The following is a 20,367-nucleotide window of genomic DNA, read 5'->3' on the forward strand; positions in this document are numbered from 1 at the left end:
AGATCAGTCAAATACTAGAAAAAGACTTTCATATCCTGAAGTCACACATGAAACAAGCACAAACATACTATTGGTGATGAAATCAGGATGCATTATCACAGTATTTTGTCTGATGTTGATTTCCAACTAATGAACAACAAAAGAAGTAACCCTATAAATAAGTATATCAATAAAAGCTCTATATTGCTCGCAAATGATAAAATAATAGAGCAAACCAGGACAGCAAATGTTAACACTTTCGAAGTAATTTTACATAAATTATGTAAGGTATTTTCAATAATTATTTAGTAATACTGTCTAAACACTGCAGTCAGATTTGGGACTTGTTCTGTCAACTGCTTGGTACACAGAGCAGCAGAAACGCTCTACTTTGATTTATCCTTTTGAGGTAGATCAGCCTTGTAGTGATATTGTAGTTTTGTTCCTTAAAGATACAAAACAGCGTTTGCAGGGAAAAGTGGCTTTTTTTGTACGGGGGAAAAGGCCCCAGCGGTGCCCGGGCCACACAAAGGACCCGCCCGCCCCGCCGCGGCCCGGGCCTGTGAGGGCGGGCGTCTCTCGCGTTCCTATTGGCGGAGCGCGGTGACAGGCACGGGAAGGAGCCAATGGCAGCCGGGATTTCAAATCGGTGACCGCGTTCGCTACGGACGCCATTGGCTCGGCGCGCGCGGGGTCCCGCCCGCGGGCCGCGGAGGGGCCCAGCGCAGGCGTTTAAAGATGGCGGCAGCGCGGAGTGCGGGACGGCGATCGTGAGGCGGCCGGACTCGCCCTCACCCGCAGCCCCGGCACAGGAGCGGCGGGGCCGCCGGGGATGGCCCAGGTGGGTGCGGGCCCCGCGGGGTGACGGGCGGGGCGGGCCCGCGCGGGCGCCAACCCCTCCGCCCCACAGGCCGCAGCGCCAGCGGGCCCGCCGCGCTCCCGCCGCCGGCCCGGAGCGGCCCCCGGGCGCGGAGCCCGGAGCAGCCGCTCCCCGAGCACCGACGTCCCCAGCGCTGGAAGGCGCCGCCCTGCCCGCCGGGCATTGCCGTGCGGCGCGTCCCCTGCGCCCGGCCTGAGCGGCCTCTGCTCAGAGCTGGTGTTTGGTTTTGTTGGGGATTTTTCTTGGGTGGTTTTGTGTTTTGGGGGACTTTTTTGTCGTTCCCCGCCTACCCTGCTCGCCTCGCCGTGGGATTGCGTTGGGGGTTGTGAAGGGAAGGCAAGGCCGTGCCTGTGCCCGCGGCCCCGCCTGGCCGGGCTGATGCGGGGCCGTGCCTCGGGGGTTCCGCCGCCCGCAGCCCTTTGTACGGGGCCGGGAGCGCGGCTCGGCCCCGCAGCGGAGTTGGGAAGAAAAGGCACGACGTGTGTGCGGGCAAACGGGCACTCCTTTAGTTCTGGTGCACTGAAGGTAGCGTGATGTCTGGTAATTCTCAGCATTCTTCCTAATGTGTTCTTTTTATTAATAGTAAATTATCTCCTTCAATCTCTGTAAGGTTAATGCTCCCAACTTTCTTCATTTTTTTAAATTTTTTAAATCTTTTTTTGGTTGGAAACAGTTCGTTCTTTTGTACCTCCTTTCCTTAAGCTTTGGGTTTGTCTGCAAAGTTTGTTTGCCTGCTGAGACCTGAATACCCAGGCGTTGCGTTCCATAAACTGGAATTGGGTGAACACATTCAGTTTTCTTTATTCCGTTAGAGGTCTTGGAACTAGATCTTTTTTGTTTTGTGATTTGAGAGATTGTTCTGTTTGGGTAATTAAACTTGGGGGCTCCTATTTTTAATTCTGGATGAGGAGTTGGGTCGCTAGGCACCGCCTTCTGATTATCAAGGTTGTTTTGCTTCTTTAGAGAAAGAGAAGGGGTTTTGGTTCCTTATGTCTGTTGTTTTTCTTTTCAAGTAAGAAGCTTACATATAATGGGAAAGGAAGACTATATTTTCTGTTTTCTAGGCTCTGATTTTTGTCTTTTGTAAATCAATTTCTTGTCTTACATAATTAATCAAGCCATCTAAATCATGCCAGAACACTGCTCAAGCTCTAAAAGCAACTGTTGTTTTGCCGTTTCTGAGGATAGCTTTCCAAAATTATGTTCTCTGTTTGTTCTGAAATGGAATGAAGTGTTAGGAACTAGAGAAGTTACTGAGCCTTGTCTGTATTTGCACTGATAATATGATTGTTGGGTTCTGGCTCCATTTTCTTAACCATCCTTGGTTAACTGACTTGCACAAAGTGCTTGTTTCTTTCAGAATCTTTCTACACTACAGCTCATAATGAGGAGAACTGAATTCTTACATGTAGTATTATCTTAAAGCACATTTTCTTTTGGTATTTTCTGTTCTGGTTTAAAGAAAATAAATTCTGTCTCTTCAGGTTTTGTTTTGGATTTGTGGGTTTTCTTTTTAGCAGTGGTAATAAATAGGATGAACTTATTTCTAGAGTTGTATGTGTTGAAAAGACACAGTAGGTATTCATAAAAAGAAGGTAGATGACTGAGAGTGGGGAATTAATTTGATATAGGTTAATGGATCAGCACCTGAGTTGCCATTTGGGGCTGGAGGATGAGGCGGAGGATTTGTATTTGGTTAGCAAATAAGGAGAGTTTCCTTTGAGCCACTCTTCATTTTGGGGTTCACTGAATGTGAAGTGAGCAGTCTCTGACACAGTTTCTTTTCAAAAGTGACTTTTTGAAGAGAGAATTCGTGGTATGCTGTTCCTTGCTGCAGCTACATGTATTAGTAAAGAAAATATGTTCTTTATTAAATTCTTTTCTAGACTGCTGATCTGCTGTTACAGAAAGGAATTTTTCTTTGAGTTTGGGTGATGCTAAAATTTCCAAATTTTAAGATTCTGGGGTTCTTTTCTGTCTTGAAAAAGGATACCCTTTTTTCTTTGTGTTTTTTCTCCCTTTCCTTTTTTGTCTGATTGTGGGACTGGGCAGTGGTACTTACTAAGCAAAGTAGATTTGGTTTTTTCCTTTTGGCATTTAAAGGACATCTGTAAGACAACAAGGCTAAGATTACTCTGCTTTCTTTGGGACCTGTGCAGTTTGCTATATTACATTTATATGCTCCCCAGTATCTGCATTGTTTAGTTTACTTTGTGGCATGAAACTTTTTTAAATGATTAGCTAAAGTAAGAGTAAGGAGTTAAAATTGTGGAAATTCCATGTGCTCGTAATCTGCAGAACATGAGCTGTGCACTCACATTTTCAGTGTTTGTACTGCCTGCTGCAGCTGCCAGTGGTGTTTGTCTCTTCGGAAGGAATGAATCCTTATGGAAATAGTTAATGGAACTTCGTGGAGCCTTGGAGAATAAAATGTTATTTCAGGACAATTCCGTGAAGAATCACAAAAGGAAACTGACTTATGTTATGATGTAACTTGGTGTGCTGAGCCTTTTTGTGTGTGGCTGTTATATTCCCTTTTCTAAGGCACATTTGGCTGTTTGTTACCTACAAGCTCATCTAACTCATCCTTTTGCCTTTTCTCCCTTCTGTCTCTTCAAATACCTGATAGCTCAGTGGTTTTGTTGCTTTGTTTTTGTTTTTTGTTTGTTGTTTTTTTTTTTTTGTTTGTTTTTTTTTTTTTTTTTGTTTTTTTCTTTCCCAGCCCCTGATATAAAGGGCATATTGTAATGTCAGCTGGCAGGGAAGTAGATGGGAATTGGACTTGTGTTCCACTTGTTCTGCCTTGCTTTTTGTGGCTTTTAGGCAGGTATTGTAACCCACTGTAACTGTAGAGCTACTGTTACCTATACTCAAAAGAGAGAAAAAAAACCCTTGCAACAGTGTTAGAATAGTAACAACAGACCTTTCTTTGGAAGCCTCCAGGTGTCTGGTCATGATGGCACACCTGGCACCAGATTTCTGCTATTATAAGGTTAATTAATTAGGGTATCTAACAGGTACACCCAGGAGATTCAGTTGCCCTTGTAACCCATCCCTGGGTCCAAGGGGTCTCTGCCCACTTCTTATTATGTCTTATTGTAGGTCCCCTGCTTAGAATAAGACTAAACAATATACCAGGAATGTGTTTAGAAGGTCTTATTGCTCTAAATTCTAAGTAGGAAAAGTACCAGAGTTAATTAAGGAGCTATATAACTCTATAGTAGTAGTCTACAGAGCTGCAAATATATGAAAAACATATAAAAAGCAAAAATCTTTTTTGCATTACTACCAGCCTGTTATTTTACCCTAGAGATGTGGCAGGTTCATGGCTAGAAATGGAAAAAGCTCATTTGAACCCATTTTGGTCTAGTACTTTTCCTGAGCCAGTGTGTGCTGAGGAGCAGAAAATCCCTGGCTGTCATTTGCTGCTCATCGTTCAGCTATTCATGGTTTCACAGCCAGCAAGAAAGGGAAGACAACAAGAATATAATTGTTACCAGTGCTTGAATAGAATAACAAGACATCTTTCCTGCAAAGAGCAGAGATGTTGTATCAGTGAACTGCCTGAGCTGGGCAGGTAAAGGTTAAGTATTATTTTGACATTGGTGGTGGTAAAACCCTTCAGCATAGGAGCAGGACATGTATCGGGGGTCTGGAAGTGGCATTGAGGATCATGTCGTAGCCTTGTCAAAACTAAGTCTTTGTCAGGATGAGGAAGCTCCTTGAACACAAGGGAAGGGTTTGCTCTTTCAAATTCTAGAATGCTGACTTCAGTATTCCATTTCTGTGTGAATTCTGCTTGCTCTTTTCAAGAGGCTTTAGATGACTCTTTAAGATGGAAAAATTAGATGACTTAGGCATTTAGTTTCCAGGAGTTACTGAACACATGCTGTGACTTTTGATTCTTTTGTTCAGAATTAAGACACTTAGGATTTACTGTGAAGAATGTAAAAATTTGTCATTCTTTTTTACTTTTTTAATCTGAAGATGAGGAAATTTATAGACAAATTTCTCTCTAGGGGTGTTCTCTACATTATACATTCCAGAACCTGTTGAAAGATGAAGGAATTGTTCATTGCTGAGGTCATTGTATTTAGGTCATCTTGTAGGATGGAATGGAATTAGATATATAGAATTGATTGTCTTACTGGTGAATGAACCATTTTTCAATCTGAGAATTAATGTGTTGGTATCAGAGAAGATGGGATTATTTTAGAGTTCTTACCAGTTTTTCTCCTTAGTAATTTTATAATGCATGTCAAACTCGGCATGTTGGATGTGTCACAATTCTGAGTAGGTTTAAAAAACGCTACACGCTTCAAAAAAACACCACAAAATATGAGTTCCTCTGCTGCCCCAGCAAAATTTGCTTTGTTGCCATACTAGAGTTTGCTCTATATTATGCTTTCTTCCAGCTTCCAGGTAGGTAACTGCTGTATTTTGCTGAATTTTAATTGATCCCATTACAGCTTCTGATTCCCAGCCTTGTGCCTTTCCCCAGTTGGTGTTTGGATATTGCTATTGGTTTGTTCTGCCTGGGCTGACACAGAGATACATGAGAGAATTACCCTTGGTTTCCCTAAGTCTCTCATGGCAGCCCAGACCTCCTGCCCTGTTGCCTTCAGTGTTACACAACAACATGAGAGATCTTGGAGCTTGTCTTTCCAAAATACTTGGGAAGACTTTCTCTGCTAGCTGGGAGTACTTTAAACAGAGCAGATTCAGCCAGCTGGCTCCTGGGGCAGAGTGACAGTGCTTCGTTTCTAGCTTGTAGGAAGATTGCAGCCTGGTTTGGGCTGGCATGGAGGGACTTGGAGAAACCAAAATAAGCAGGTAAGAAATGATCCTTCTTTTCCCCAGGTGCTTATGGTCCTGCACAGATGATAAAAGTATACTTGAAGAAGCCATCACTGACATACTAGAAAGAACAACCTAATGTGAAAAATAAGCCTTAAACACTTCCCATGCCCTGTAAAATTTCCTAGAGGAATTGAATACTTTTTACAGGTTAAATTCCCTAAAACATAGGCTTCTAAATACCTTCCAAAATTAATTTAAAGTTTAATGCTGTGTATCTGAACCTGAATTCCTTGGCCATAATGAATAAATAGTTCTATAATAGTGCAAAAAAACAAGATGAAGTGTCTAATATCTGGTTATCTAGAGAGTAATTTTCTGTGATACTTTAGTAAATTGTGAGCTTTCAGAAATAGCTGATAACTTAAATTTCGAAAAGCCATTACCACAGTCTTTAAAATCTTGTTGGTTTTGCAGATTGTCTTAAACTGTAAGCTAATTATCCTTTCTGCTGTGCGGGTAAGTATGGCTTGAATACCAGCTTGTTTCAAATTATGGGAGAACTTCCTCAAAATACAGATTTAGTGTCATGCTTAATGCCCTGCCTGCTAACAAAGCAGAGATAATCAACTGATCATAAAGGCAACTGTGTTAGTAAATTCTTGTGCTGGTGTACAGCTCAAGCAATAAAACCACTCTAGTTTTGGCCTCATTCAAGATGGTATCTGGGTACCCTGCTTTTCTCACTGTAAAGGTGTCACTCTTGTACTTGAAATTATGCTAGAAGGAGTGACATGTTTTCTTTCTGCCTGGGATACTATTTCTATTTTATTCCTGTGACAAGATTTTTTTTTTTTTTGTTTCCTCTTGTAGGTTGAAAGAAGAAAAGGAAACCAGCTTGTCCAGTGAAGATGCACTCTTAGTCTTCAGCTATTTAAGCTGAATGCATTGTGATTTCCAATAATTGAGACAGTGATTCTGAAAGCTGTCTACATTAATGAAAAGAACAATGTAGTCAGCTTAACTGAATCATCAGTGTTGCATATTGAATAGGACATGATAAAACAATCCTGATGGACTTATGCATGTTAGGAATATAGGGATAAACATTTATTAAAGCATTGTTTTTTTTAAAACAGTAGTTTTAAAAATGGAGAACTATGAAAATGTACCACCCCTCCCTAAAGAACCTGCAAGAGAATTGAATGTGGAGAATCACACTTGTCGCCCACCTCTGCCGCCCAACGAACAGCCTCCACCACCTCCCCTGCAAACGTCCAGTGACGCAGAGGTAATGGACGTTGGCTCTGGTGGTGATGGACAGTCAGATACCCCTGCTGGGGACACGCACAGTCTCTGCAGAACACAGCTGCTCACAAAGGGATCTGCCTGCTACAAAAGTCGTCTTATCATAGACCCCAACAGTAGCGACCAAAGCCCGAGAACTGCTCGTCACGCACCATCAGTTCGAAAGTTCACCCCAGATCTTAAGTTACTGAAGGATGTGAAGATTAGTGTTAGCTTTACAGAAAGCTGCAAAAGTAAAGACAGGAAAGTTCTGTACACTGGAGTTGAGCAGGATTATAAGTCAGACACAGAGTTTGGTGTTAATAATGTCAATGGGGATTTGCATGTTTGTCCTTTTGGTGGTAGTAATGGTAAAGCTGCAGGGATAGGGGGTGAAAGTGATGACAAGAAGGATGATGAAAATGATATTGATCAGGAAAAGAGAGTGGAATTTGCAGTTCTGGATGAGCTAGAAGACTTTACCGATAATTTGATGGAAATAGATGAAGAAGGAGGAGGGTTCACATCTAAAGCAATCGTTCAAAGAGATAAAGTGGATGAAGAAACCTTGAATTTCTCCTATGAGGTAAGTAAATCCACAGGTCTTTGCTGGGTAAGATGTTTCCAAGTGGCTAGAAAAAAATATGCAAAGAAATAATCCCTTCTAGAAGTGTGCAGTTCATGAGTCAAAGCCACAGAATTTTTAGAGACAGATCTTTGGATGAGAAACTGTAAACTATTTTAGTCAAACTTCTGAGTTGTGTTGCAGTTCTATAATTTTCTGTAAAAATAGCCTTTAGAAGTCTTCTCACACAATTGCAGTTCATTTTATCACAAACTTATTTTCTTATGTTTCAGTCTTATTACTGGAATCATTGGAAATTTCTAGTTTGTCTGCATGGAAGTGCATATAAAAAATGTTTGCTTTCTCTTTGCAAGGGAAAAGGGAGGCTGGTAGGCCCAGGAGGGTAGTGTCTGATAAAGTCTCTTTCAGGATGACTTTGATAATGATGTGGATGCTCTGCTGGAGGAGGGCCTTCGAGCACCCAAGACAAGGAGACTAGATAATGAGAAATATGGTGGTGAAAGTGATCACCAGTCTGATGGAGAGACAAGCGTGCAGCCAATGATGACCAAAATTAAAACTGTACTGAAGAGTAAGTTAATGTGCATTTAATAACTGTAGGTCCTGTCTATGGCTCATGTCTGTAGAACAAAAGAATATCAAGAAGCAAAGTGTGGGACAGCGGTTTGTGTTAAATCGTTTATGTTTGAGAATTTTATTGTTGGAAGACTTCTTACTGTGAAATATGATTTTTCATATTCTTAAAACAGTTGATTTTTGCTTTTGATCTATTGTATGTATGTAATAAGAATATATTTTAATGTGTGGATTTGTGTAAAATAATGAGGTGAACAAGGGTGATCTGGGGCTTTTGTCTCTGGAAATTCTGGCCTTTTTCCTGCTTCAGTTACATAACTTCTGCTGTTGAAATTGCCCCATGTGAGGTCTCTATGAATGCAGTCTAGGTCAAGTTTAATAACTAAAAAAGTCAGTGGCTTACATTTATCCAATTTCATTGTGTTAGAAACTACTAATAAAGAAGAGCTGAGAACACAAATCCATCCAGAAGAATGTAATGGAAAATGTTCTGAATTAGAATTAAAATGTAAGCATGTACTAGAGGAGTATTTAACAGCTTCACTGTATTCTGATAAAAAAAACCAAATAACTTTTTCTTCAAAAGTATAGTGACAGAGGATTGCCGGGAAACTTCCAGCAGATGAATAGTCTCTAATTTGTGATTTAGAGAGAGATGAGACCTTGGTTTAGAGATGAGCTCTTTGCTGCCTGTTTGGTTCTGTGAATCTGGTGGTATTTTGATGCAAATTTATTCCCGAGTGTCAAGTGAAAATATTTTAATGGAAAATGAAGTTGCTTCTAAAGCAACTGTGACTTTTCCAGTAAATACTTTCAATTGGTGCTTGTGGTATGTATAGAAGGACTGAAAAAAAGAGACTTCAGTGATGAAACAAACAAATCAGTCTGTATAAAAATAATTGCTGCTATTGCCTTTACTTGAGACTGTCATGGAATCTGTAATTTTGCAGGATTTAGTCTGGGTTAGAGGCATATAACTTGTTATTAAAACAATATCTCTCTACAAAACATTGGTAATCTTGTTTCAGTGACATTTTATTCTTTGGGACAGAAAAAGCAATAAATAAAAACCTGGGGTTTTTTTCTATTCTTCTAAGCAGTCTATCCAAGTTTAAAGCCATTATTTGCTTTAAAGGTCGTGGCCGCCCTCCTACAGAACCTTTGCCAGATGGATGGATCATGACATTCCATAATTCAGGCATTCCTGTATATCTGCACAGAGAATCTAGAGTTGTTACCTGGTCTAGACCTTATTTTTTGGGAACAGGAAGCATAAGGGTGAGAGCTGTCAATTTTTAAATACTTAACTAAGATTAAAGATTTAAATATGTTCCTCAAAGCAGTTGAATGTTTTTCTGCTTTGACAGGCTTGTTTCCAGTGCTTGAATTTACATCCTTGAAAAATAAAGTATTTTGTGTCTGAAAATCTGATATATTTTTTCTTAGGTGCTTTTTTTTTTCTTTTTGGACAGTTAAAGTGAATGGGATCCTGTTTGGTGCCTACACTTTTCTAGTATGGCTGCAAAACTGGGGATTTATTGCACCATGACATATATCTAGGGATCATTTATTTGTAGCTATAAATTAGTCTGAGCTGTGGCTTATGGTCCACAGAAGTGCAGAAGTAAGGATATGACATTCTTGCACCCAAGGAATCTGCAGAAATTGGATTTAATGCAATGGGCTTATGCCTCAGGAAAGTTCAGTGGATTTTATGGAAGTATTTGCATGTAGCTGAACAGTTTGTAGTCTGGAGCTAAACCAGCAGGATTGTGTCAGTGTCACACAGTCACAGTGAAGGTCCCTCGGGAGTGACCCTGCTCAGCTCTTGAACAGAATGACTTTCGTGACCTAAGAGGAGCTTGAGCCTATACTGAATACAAATAGCTTCCATGTTGCTTGCATCTTTTGGGTTTGAGTTTTGCCTTTGATGACCTTGAGATACTGAAACCTTTTGTATTATTTGTATTTGCAGAAACATGATCCTCCCCTTAGTAGCATTCCCTGCTTTCATTACAAAAAAATGAAGGAAAATGAGGAAAGGGAACAAAACAATGACATAACCCCAAATGGGGAAGTATCACCTGTAAAGCACCTAGATAAATCCTCAGAACTGGACTGCCAGACAGAAGAACCAGATTCCACTGCTGCTGATTCTGGGCCTTTAGATGACAAAGACCCTTCTGGGGGAGATGCAGCACAAGGAGCTTTGGGACAAGTTAAGGCCAAAGTTGAAGTATGTAAAGATGAATCTGTAGGTATGTATGGGAAGTAGAGTCTTTTCTTAACTTGAGTTGGGGTGATGGCATTTGGGAAATTTTATTCCAGACTTGGCTACTGAATTACAATCTTCCCTGAAACCCTGAGAATGCACATGGAAAGGTTTTACACAAAAAAAGTGAACATTTGGTAGTTCAATCCTGTAGACTTTAACTCAATATAAGAATCTGTTATGTCAGTGTGTTCATTTGCTGTTATCAGATGTATTCATGCGACTTCCTCAAGTAGGATTTTCTATGCGCTCTGAATTGTTTGAATTGTATCTGTTTTCAGGATGATCTCTTAAGATATATGATGTAGTTAAACGATATTTCTGTATTTGCACAAGTCTGGTAGACTAAGTCATGCAAATATAATTGCACTCATACAGAGGGGTGTGATACTTCATTATTTTATTTATGCAAATCTGATAGCCTCTACACAAAAAGTTGTCTTAAGGCACCATGCCAAAATCACCACCCAATGGAGAGGAAGCTGAAGATGCAGCTCATGTGTTACTTACCTCATCATACATACCTGAGAATTCCATCCATGTAAAATTTCTGCTGCTCAGAGTATTGGTATAGCTTATGGGCTGCCATTTGCCTTTGTAGTGCTCAGACATAAAACTTGTCCTTGTCATTATGTGTCATGTTCAGTCCAAAAACCATGCCAAAAGATATAAAAAAAGCCCCCAAATCATCAATATTTAGATGCAAAATTCAAGCCAGTAAGCACTTACTTTTCTACATGAAGTTCACTTGCCTCCCTTTAAGTAGGATCTGTTGTGTATTATTGAAAAAGATACTGAGTGATCGAGTACCAGCATGATTTGCATTTGGAATTCCTTGTGGAAGGAAACAATACCAGGAGCTTACTTTTGTTTGTTTACATCTATGGATGCTACTCTTTATTCTTGCTGATTATACTTTCAGACTATCTATAAAGGAGATGTACTGAAAGTGGGCAATCTTTTAGTACTCTGTATGTGAATTTAATGTGTTAAATTCTGCACAGAGGCTGCAGATACCCCTGGAGTTCATGGAACATCACTGTACAGTTTTTCATGGTACTCTGCATAATAGGCAGCAACAGTTGGTTTGGCTTCAGGGAATTGAGGCTGAAAGTACAACTACTGTACTCACTGTGTACCTTGCTTCAGGTAAAGGGAAGGTGGTTAGATGTTGAAGCAGGACAATTACTAGTGTTTTATTGTAAATTGTGTTGGGTATTAAAGCTGGTTAGGGGTTTGTAAAATAATCAAGTGGCAGAATAAAATGGTGTGTTTTTTTGGTTTTGGGTTTGCACAGACATTTTGCATTTAAGTTCTCCTATTATAGTAAATTAGATTAAAGTTATTTCTGTTAATCCAAAACAACATCTTAACCTTTTGTTCGTAGTCTGAGAAAATAATTACAGCACGTTTAAAACAGTACAAACAGAGAATTAATACTTTTTCAGTGGTGAAGCAGAGAGAGTAACTCTGTTGTGTTTCTCAGATCTGGAAGATTTCAGACGCTATCTCGAAAAGCGCTTTGACTTTGAACAAGTGACGGTAAAAAAGTTCCGGACCTGGGCCGAGCGCCGCCAGTTCAATCGGGAGATGAAGCGGAAGCAGGCGGAGTCCGAGCGGCCCATCCTGCCCGCCAACCAGAAACTCATCACCCTGTCTGTGCAGGATGCACCTATAAAGAAAGGTGAGCTGGTCTAGCTGGAGATCAGACAGGCTGTGTTGAAGACCAACTGCAGCTCTGAGCTTGACTGAAAATAAAAAAATCCTGTAATAAGTCCACTTAATTCCTGATCTGGTATTTCATATTCTTTGACCCATCGTATATTACATAGGAAAGGAAAAATGCTGTCAAAATATACTTCCTATTCAAAAGACTAATTTTTTAAAAAAAAGAAAATGCTTATTTAAGGTTACAGTCCTAGTAAGTAATGCCTACCTTCAGCACTTTTACTGCCGAGTGTTGCTCATATTGATTTGTTTGTAACAGAAATTATCTTTCAAAGACTGGAACTAATGAGCTTCTTCCCTTCCTCCTATCTTTTTTACAGAGTTTGTCATTAATCCCAATGGGAAGTCTGAAGTTTGCATCTTGCATGAATATATGCAACGAGTCCTAAAGGTTCGCCCTGTTTACAATTTCTTTGAATGTGGTAAGTCTGTTTCCTTAAACAACTCTATCCTGGTCTTGATGCTTAACCAAAGATGTTGCATATATGAAAAGCAGAACTGGAATCAGATTAACGTTGGGGTTTTTTTCCCCAAGTTATCTAATGTACATTCCATTAATTCTTGCTTTTCTTGTTAGTTTGTGGAGTTTTTTTTTTAGTGTACTTTATAATTATTCAGAGTTATGCTATTCCTGTATATGCAGTATATCATACAACTGAAATTTCTATATCAGAGTGTGTAGTTTTTGTATTCACACCATGATGCAAAAAATTTGGAATTAGTATTTGAGTTCTCACAGATTACCAGTGGTCTCTTAAAATCTGTAGGCTCTTTATTTGGAAGAGTGAAGTATATGGTGGTAAGAAAACTCTGTTAGTTAAACAACTTTTCAGTCTTCATTAAGAATAAACAATTTTCATCCCTCTTGAAGCTAAAATGAAGAAAATAATCTTGATAGCGGTGATATTTAGTGTACATTAGGAGTTCCAGAAAGCTTTCTTTACTTTCCTCCTCCATTTCCAGAGAACCCAAGTGAACCTTTTGGAGCCTCAGTGATTATTGATGGAGTAACTTATGGGGCAGGAACTGCCAGCAGTAAAAAACTTGCCAAGAATAAAGCTGGTAATGTTTTTTTATTTCTCAGTACCAACTGTTGAATTGTTTCTGTTTGCTTTTTGTACCATTCTGGGGTTCCAAAGGCCATAGTGACTCAGTACAGGGGTTTGGCTGTAAGAACTAGGGGGTGATAATAACTCTTTCATTTTTGGTCTTAAAGGCTCTATGTCACCTCTAAAATGAGACTAGGATATTTTTCCTCTTGTAGGCACTTAAAAAGTAGTTTCTTATTTTAATAAGTTATCAGGCTTTAATTTTCAAGCTGAACTAGTAGAACTTTTTTTCCTTTGAAAAGTGTGAGTAAATGTCTTACCAGAAGAAAATGCCTGGCAATTTGTAGATTAGATGTTTTTGTTTAAAATAAACCTAATAAAGATGTTTAATCACTTCTGCAGCTCGAGCTACACTGGAAATCCTTATTCCTGACTTTGTTAAACAGACCTCCGAGGAGAAGCCCAAAGACAGTCAAGAACTTGAGGTACTGAGCTCATGCTTCCTGGCTGGCATAATTTAAGTTTGTTTTTAAAACACTGCACATTTATTATCAGAAACGTTACTGAAAATTATTAAGGTTGTTTTCTCAGTCAAATGGAAGTGCAAAATCCTCCATTTAGAGCAAGACTTAATGCAAAGAAAATACTTGTTTTTCTATTTTAATAGATCAGAAAATTTGCTCATGCAGAGAACTGGTTCTTTATTGACCATCAGGTCACTTACTGAACTCCTGAGATGTTCCAAGGCAGCAGACTGCCTGTACTGCCCTGCCTTCCAGAATCCTCTGTTTGATGACAGTAAATGTTCAGAGCTAGGTGCTGTTTGGTTTTGTGTGATCATCTCAGGATACCAAGTAAGAAGTAAAAGTGCTCAGGCTTCTGAGATGTTTTTATTACCACAAGTTAAATCCCATAGTTGGGCCAGTGACATTTGAGAACATCAAAGGAAGAAATTCTTTAAGAGGACAGTTGTGCTATATGCTCAGGTACTAGGATAATTAAATAGCTCATTGATCAGTGATACCATCAGTAAAGGAATAAAGGAAAACTAATTGATCAGCCTGAAAGAAATGTTTTCTAAAATGAAGTAAGATACAGGAGTAGTTTGTAGCCTTGCTTTAACTTAGAACTGTATTGTATACCTTGCACTACTGAAATGGTCATTAAGGAAATGCAGACAATTTTTTCCATTCTTTTAAAATAAAATAGCAAATGTGCCAATAGCTGTTATGTTCTCTTTTAGTAAACCACAACATTTTGGTAAATAGTTTCATAATTTGCTAAAATAACCTTGTCCTGATGGAGAAATTACGATAAAGAATTCATGAGATTGTCATTTTTATGTACACATTGAATAATGTAAGATTTGAGTTAAAATTTTTGTCTGCAAATGTTTGATTAGGTGTGACAGTTTTAATGATACTGCTTTTAGCTATTATGGATTTAAAAACACTTTTTAAAGTACTAAGCACAGAGCAACAGAATTGGTTTAATGTAGCAAAGGAGAAATCAAGGTTCAGGACACTATTAGAGTTTTACGTGCACAAAGCACAATAACCCTTTTCAATTCCTTTGCAGTATTTTAACCATATCAGTATTGAGGACTCACGGGTATATGAACTCACCAGTAAAGCTGGACTCCTGTCTCCATATCAGATTCTCCATGAGTGCCTTAAAAGGTAAGGCTGCAGCATGGGGCCCCGTGTGTGGAGTGAGGTGCTGGCTCAGGACTGGCTCTTGGCTTGTTGCTGCTGTTTGTCAGTGACTCTGCCTGAGCTGCTGAGCTCCCTGGCCTGTGAGACATCTGGTGAGGCTGACCTGGTTAACTCAAACTCCTCTTTAATTCACATTTGCTGGTTTATGCCTCTTTGGAGATCAGGATGTAGTTGTTGGACAAATGTATTTGGTTTCCTCTCGTACAGGGTTGCTTTTTCATTTAACTCAAGTTACTGATAAAAAAACCCTGTTAATTAATCTAATTTCATTGCAGTGATTGTCCAAGATGGTAACTGTAGCCACTTCACTTGGTTGTAGTTTTACTTAGTATGTGATCTTTATTGTGTTTGTGCTTAAGAAACCACGGAATGGGTGATACATCCATAAAGTTTGAAGTGATTCCTGGGAAAAATCAGAAGAGTGAATATGTCATGACTTGTGGCAAGCACACAGTGCGAGGCTGGTGTAAGTACAATAATTGGTGTGATGTGTGAATCTGTTCTTCCTCTCTTCCTGTCTCTTTTGCTGTCCATTCTGAGGGTGCTTGTTTAGCCACCAAGCCTGTTGTGTGCTTGTCATGCTCTTCTCTGGTATCTCAGTTTTGTCTAACTCAAGGGAATATTTGTGGTTATCACCACATAATGTGCTGGTATTTACACACTGCCATGGTTATTTTTACAGGCAAAAATAAAAGAGTAGGGAAGCAATTGGCTTCTCAGAAAATCCTTCAGCTACTGCATCCACATGTGAAAAACTGGGGCTCTCTCTTGCGAATGTATGGCAGAGAGAATAGCAAGCTGGTTAAACAGGTGAGCAGGCTTTTGTTAGAGTATAACCTACTCTGTAACTGGAGTTTTGCTTCTGGATTTTCCTTAAAGTTTTTGTTACAACAAAACTTTAAGGTGCTTGGATTTCATTGACAGTAATAATTGTTTAATACTACAATTTCCATGTCAAAATTAAAAGTCCTGTTTAACTAACTCATAGAAGTAGATGTTCCTACTTAAGGAGCTAAACTAATTACAGACTAAACTACAGAAATACAACAAACTGAACTTTGCTCCATGTACATTAATGTTTTTTCATAAAAAGTTGATCAGTTATTGCTCATGATTCTATTGAATAGGAAACCTCTGATAGAAGTGTGATAGAACTTCAGCAGTATGCCAAAAAGAACAAGCCAAATCTGCACATCCTGAACAAGTTACAGGAAGAAATGAAAAAACTGGCACAGGAAAGAGTGAGTATATATTCTCATGTATTTACAAACTGCATGAATGTCATGGGGTCACGTGTACCAGTGATTAGGGCTTTTTGGCTTACTTTACACAGTATTTTAAGTAAAGAGAGCTCTTTAAAATTTGATTGGGGATCTACTTCCAGAGAGATTGCCATACTGTCTTTTAAACTGGTTCATAACTTGATTGTACCTACTTCTATACATTTATTTTTAACGTTAGCCCGAGTTAGCCTCTTGCAAAAATTGACAGGAGTTTGGCTAAAATGGTTCAGAATTGTAACTGGTTTATGATTCTGTTCTCTTCATGACTGTGTGGTGGGGACTGTTTTGTATTTTTTAGGAGGAAACCAGAAAGAAACCCAAGATGACAATAGTGGAATCAGCTCAACCTGGTAGTGAACCTCTCTGTACTGTTGATGTTTAATGAGAAAATGTGCAAGTGGGGAGCAATAACACAAATGGAGGAACTAGATCTTCAACAACTATTCAAAAATTGTTTGCTGCAGAATGCAAGATAACTTTTAAAATCCAAGCTGCTTCAGTTATGCATTGTTCGTTTTGCATCATCAGGGCAATATTACTTTTTCCTAGTTTCTTTTTCTTTGTTTTTTTTTCCTCGTTTAATACCTCTGAGATATGTATGTTTAAAGAATTGATCATAAAGATCTCTACTGGGGCAAATGCACAGAGGACAGGCATGTTCACACAGGATAAAACCAATCAAGCACTTTCTCCTGGAAAGCCATCCATGTTGATTGAAATGGATGTATTTTAAGTATGAAATTCAGAATATCTGTGTACAGGTTGAAGCTGATATTATATATATACACATTCATATATATGTATATATAACAGAAGTAAGTATATGTACATCTTCTTGTATGAACATGCCTAAAACTATTTTTGTGAAAAGTTTTGTTGCATTTCAGCACATAATAATATGCACTGATAAGACACTTTGGTGACAAATACAGGAAAATGATGAGCAATGTTCCTAATGCCATAGGATTAGGCCAGTAACGCTGTTTCTTTTTGTCTTGTTCCATGTCTCCTGCCAGGCCTAGTTATTTGAGATTAAGAGGATGCAGATTTTGTTATTACTTGAAAAGAACAAGAATACCTGGTAGTGTTAAAAGGTTGGAGATTCAAAATTATTGGGGTTTATTTTAAATGAAAAGAGCCTGTGTTAGTTTACAGATCAGTTGAACAGGGAAAATATGGCCCCACTTACATGATTAAAATAAAAACTGTAATTTGAAAGGCTACTTTCAAAGCTTGGAGCCAAAATGCAGCTGATGATGGTTGATAGTCTGAAAATACTTTGCCAATGACTTTCCACTCCCTTTTCCCAGCAATAAAACAATTTCTCATTTGTTTGGTGTCAGATTGCATCTGACTTGATCAGTTAAGTCTTAATTAATTTGCACCATAAAAGCAAAGACTTTAGGAAAAAAATCAAACATAACTCTTAAGTCTGACTGCAGCAATTTAGATTTTTAAGAAGTTTGTTTTTACTTTTTTTAATTACATTTTTAGTTTTGAAAGGAAGTGTGTAACTTCTGCAATGAAAATTAGAATGTAGACTTGGAATATGGCCTAGAATAATAAGTAGAATGAGACCATAACCAGTTATACTCATAAATAAGAAAATCACAAATATGCAACTAAGCTAAAATACAATCCTGGCAAACAGGCAGTACTCACTGTGTCATCTGAGGCTTTACTAAGCCAAGCACAAAAGAAATAGTGTAGCTGTGTGAAAGCACTGCTTTGTGGATTTCACACGGGGTTCACTGGGTGACTGCAGGAACTCTTCTCTTGCAACCAGTTTTTGGTTTGGTCTTAAAGAAGAGAGCAAAAGCCAAGCTGGTGGCAGGGCTGCAGTGATTTATCCAGGAGCTGCACTGCTCCACTTTTACACTCCTGCTCCTGTTTGGAATGAAAGGTCAGTTCTCTGTACCTGCTGCAGCTCCTGGTACTTACATTGACATTGATCTGGGGGCTTGAGGGTTTTTTGTTTTGTTTTTAATCTGATTTTGGTGTGGTTTTGTTTTTTAATTTATCATGTTACTTAGAGAGTGCTGCAGTATATTGAATTTAGTGCCTACTGGATTTTAAAAATGTTGGCATCAGTATTGTAAGGCCTCCTTTTAACATCACACATCACACGTTACTTTGGAAATATGTGGATTTTAATTTATATTTCAAACTAATATTCTCTAATGTATTGCATATAATGGTAAACAGGAAGAGTCATAGAGTCTTACCTGTTTCTCTGTTTAAATGATGTGCTTGGAGGTCTCTGCAAATATGAATCCACCCATTTTTTACTATTATATTTAGTTTTTTAGTTCCATGAGTTGTAATCCTGTTACAACAGGATACGGGTAGTTGGAAGACAATATATAAACTATTATTTAAAGAAGTGGCCTGTCTAAAAAAAAAAAAGAAAAACACAAAAAAACACTGCCTCTGCTTTTTTTTTTTTTGTATAGCTTTAATAAATCTCCATGTTTTGAAGGGTATATAATATTGGTGCAGTAGTGACAAGCAGTGATTGCTGTTTGTCTCTTTTCATTGTTTTTATTGGGACTTTTCTGTTTTCATAAAGATAGGGCTTTTATCTTCTATGCCTAAATGTATTACTCTTAGATAGGTTTTATTTCAGCTTGTGTTTTCAGCAGAAAAATCTGTACTTGGATGCCACTGTAAAAGACAAATCACCCTTGTAGATCTTTTTATTTTTCTGAAATCAGAATGTCAATGCATTTGCAGGTCACCTGCAGAATATCCATAGATGCCTCACTTACCGATTTGTTTTCATTAATTTTAAGAGGATTGCTGTATTACCTCAGTCTGCCACTATCAGAATCACAAGGTGACCATTGCCCTTAATTGAAACACCCAGAGATTTCATTGTGAACCAAAGCCTAGAAAGTATATTATGCATTCTAAACAAAAACAAATGTCAAAAGATGGTATTAGACCTTGCTGCAGCCTTTAACTGGAGAGATGTCCAGAAAATAGCGCAATAACTGCTGGAACAAACAACGTAACTGCTGTTTATGTCATTGTGAAGTATTCTTGTGTTTTAATGTTTACTATTGTTTGGAGTGTAACAGTCTTGCATTTGCACATAAGCACGAGCTGCTGTGATAGAGGATAGACCATTGCATTAACTTCAGCTTCTGCATGAACACTTACAGTGTGATTCAAGATGTATCCTAAACTTGTCTTGTAACTCTTGTGTGTTTTCTAGGTAATCGGCTGTAAAGGTTTAGATCTGATTGTATGAATGCATAAAACTGCTGCTTTTGTCACTGATCCTTGTTATTTATCCCTTCTATATCCAGGGGAAGATGGGTATTTTTATAGGGATGGAGTGTATTTTTAAGAACTGTTCCATCCTTTGGGGATTAGACAGATTTTGCTTTGCATATTATGTGCTTCTCGACAAAAGTGTGGTATATTGACTTTAAGGATTAAATTCATGTGCATTCAAATCTTCATGGTACTGACAGAAAACTTACTGTGATTTCCGGTGACTAGTCAGATGCTACCTACTGAAACACCAGTCATCAGCTTTCTAAAACATATTTATTAGACAAAACTGAATTAGTTGGGTACTCAGAACTTTGGAAAAACAATTATGCGTAAACTTAACTGTTGTATGTAAACTTCCATTCTCCTGTGATGCTGTTAGGCTTTATACCAATAATATTTGTAACATCCAAGTATTTAAAAGCATCATGATTATCTTATTAATTCACGAAACTGTACTTTGGTTCTGGAGTGAAATTCAGGAAGTGATAGCCTCCTAACTTTGTGGGAAGAAGTGTGAAGTGCAAGAAGCCATGCTGTTATTAACCAAATAAAATTATCGGTGACAGTATTTCAATGTGTATCCGAGAACATGGGAAAACAAAACAAAGTTCATCCTTATTGCCCCAGCAGGTAACAATGGTTGCTGTTTTCAGTTGTGTTGGGTGCAGTTGCTTGGTGCCAGTGCTAAATTGGTACAACTATAAAGCCTCATTTTCACTGAGCCTCTGCTTGCTTTTTTTCTGCACAATCATGTAATCCTCTGTGTTTGGTCTTTGAGTACTACATGTGTATTTTTCAGACAATTAGTTTCGAGCAATAAAGTTTGATATTATAAAATGTGCCAGTGTGGTCAGTATTATGATAGTGTAAGCATATCTAGAGAAAGGAACTCCTGTTCTTCAAGTACTCTAGGTATTTTTAAAGAGAAATTAG

At 38.6% G+C, this 20,367-nt stretch overlaps 1 protein-coding gene across 2 annotated transcripts; it reads left to right on the top strand.

Annotated features, from left to right (window-relative positions):
* Nucleotides 1–705: 705 nt before the first annotated feature.
* Nucleotides 706–19,434, top strand: DGCR8 (DGCR8 microprocessor complex subunit). Of its 2 annotated transcripts, none has more exons than XM_021544502.4 (14): nucleotides 706–820; nucleotides 6,530–7,529; nucleotides 7,938–8,100; nucleotides 9,241–9,383; nucleotides 10,081–10,363; nucleotides 11,864–12,061; nucleotides 12,426–12,527; nucleotides 13,069–13,167; nucleotides 13,557–13,639; nucleotides 14,733–14,833; nucleotides 15,229–15,335; nucleotides 15,552–15,679; nucleotides 15,997–16,110; nucleotides 16,451–19,434. In XM_021544502.4, the coding sequence occupies exons 2-14, from the start codon at nucleotides 6,807–6,809 to the stop codon at nucleotides 16,532–16,534; spliced, it is 2,328 nt and encodes a 775-aa protein (XP_021400177.3). In that variant the 5' UTR covers nucleotides 706–820; nucleotides 6,530–6,806; the 3' UTR covers nucleotides 16,535–19,434. The 2 variants fall into 2 exon arrangements, with proteins under 2 accessions (XP_021400177.3, XP_085449246.1); XM_085593120.1 differs by lacking the exon at nucleotides 706–820 and adding an exon at nucleotides 1,012–1,384.
* The last annotated feature ends 933 nt before the right edge of the window (nucleotides 19,435–20,367 follow it).

Source organism: Lonchura striata, chromosome 15 (assembly GCF_050655825.1).
Source record: "Lonchura striata isolate lonStrDom1 chromosome 15, ASM5065582v1, whole genome shotgun sequence".
NCBI lineage: Eukaryota > Metazoa > Chordata > Aves > Passeriformes > Estrildidae > Lonchura > Lonchura striata.

Excerpts from the sequence above, each read along its gene's own strand:
- DGCR8 (XM_021544502.4), top strand. The coding sequence starts at position 6,807 with ATGGAGAACTATGAAAATGTACCACCCCTCCCTAAAGAACCTGCAAGA. Across the intron at positions 7,530-7,937 it reads CCTTGAATTTCTCCTATGAG|GATGACTTTGATAATGATGT; the intron begins GTAAGTAAATCC and ends AGTCTCTTTCAG. Across the intron at positions 16,111-16,450 it reads AAAAACTGGCACAGGAAAGA|GAGGAAACCAGAAAGAAACC; the intron begins GTGAGTATATAT and ends TGTATTTTTTAG.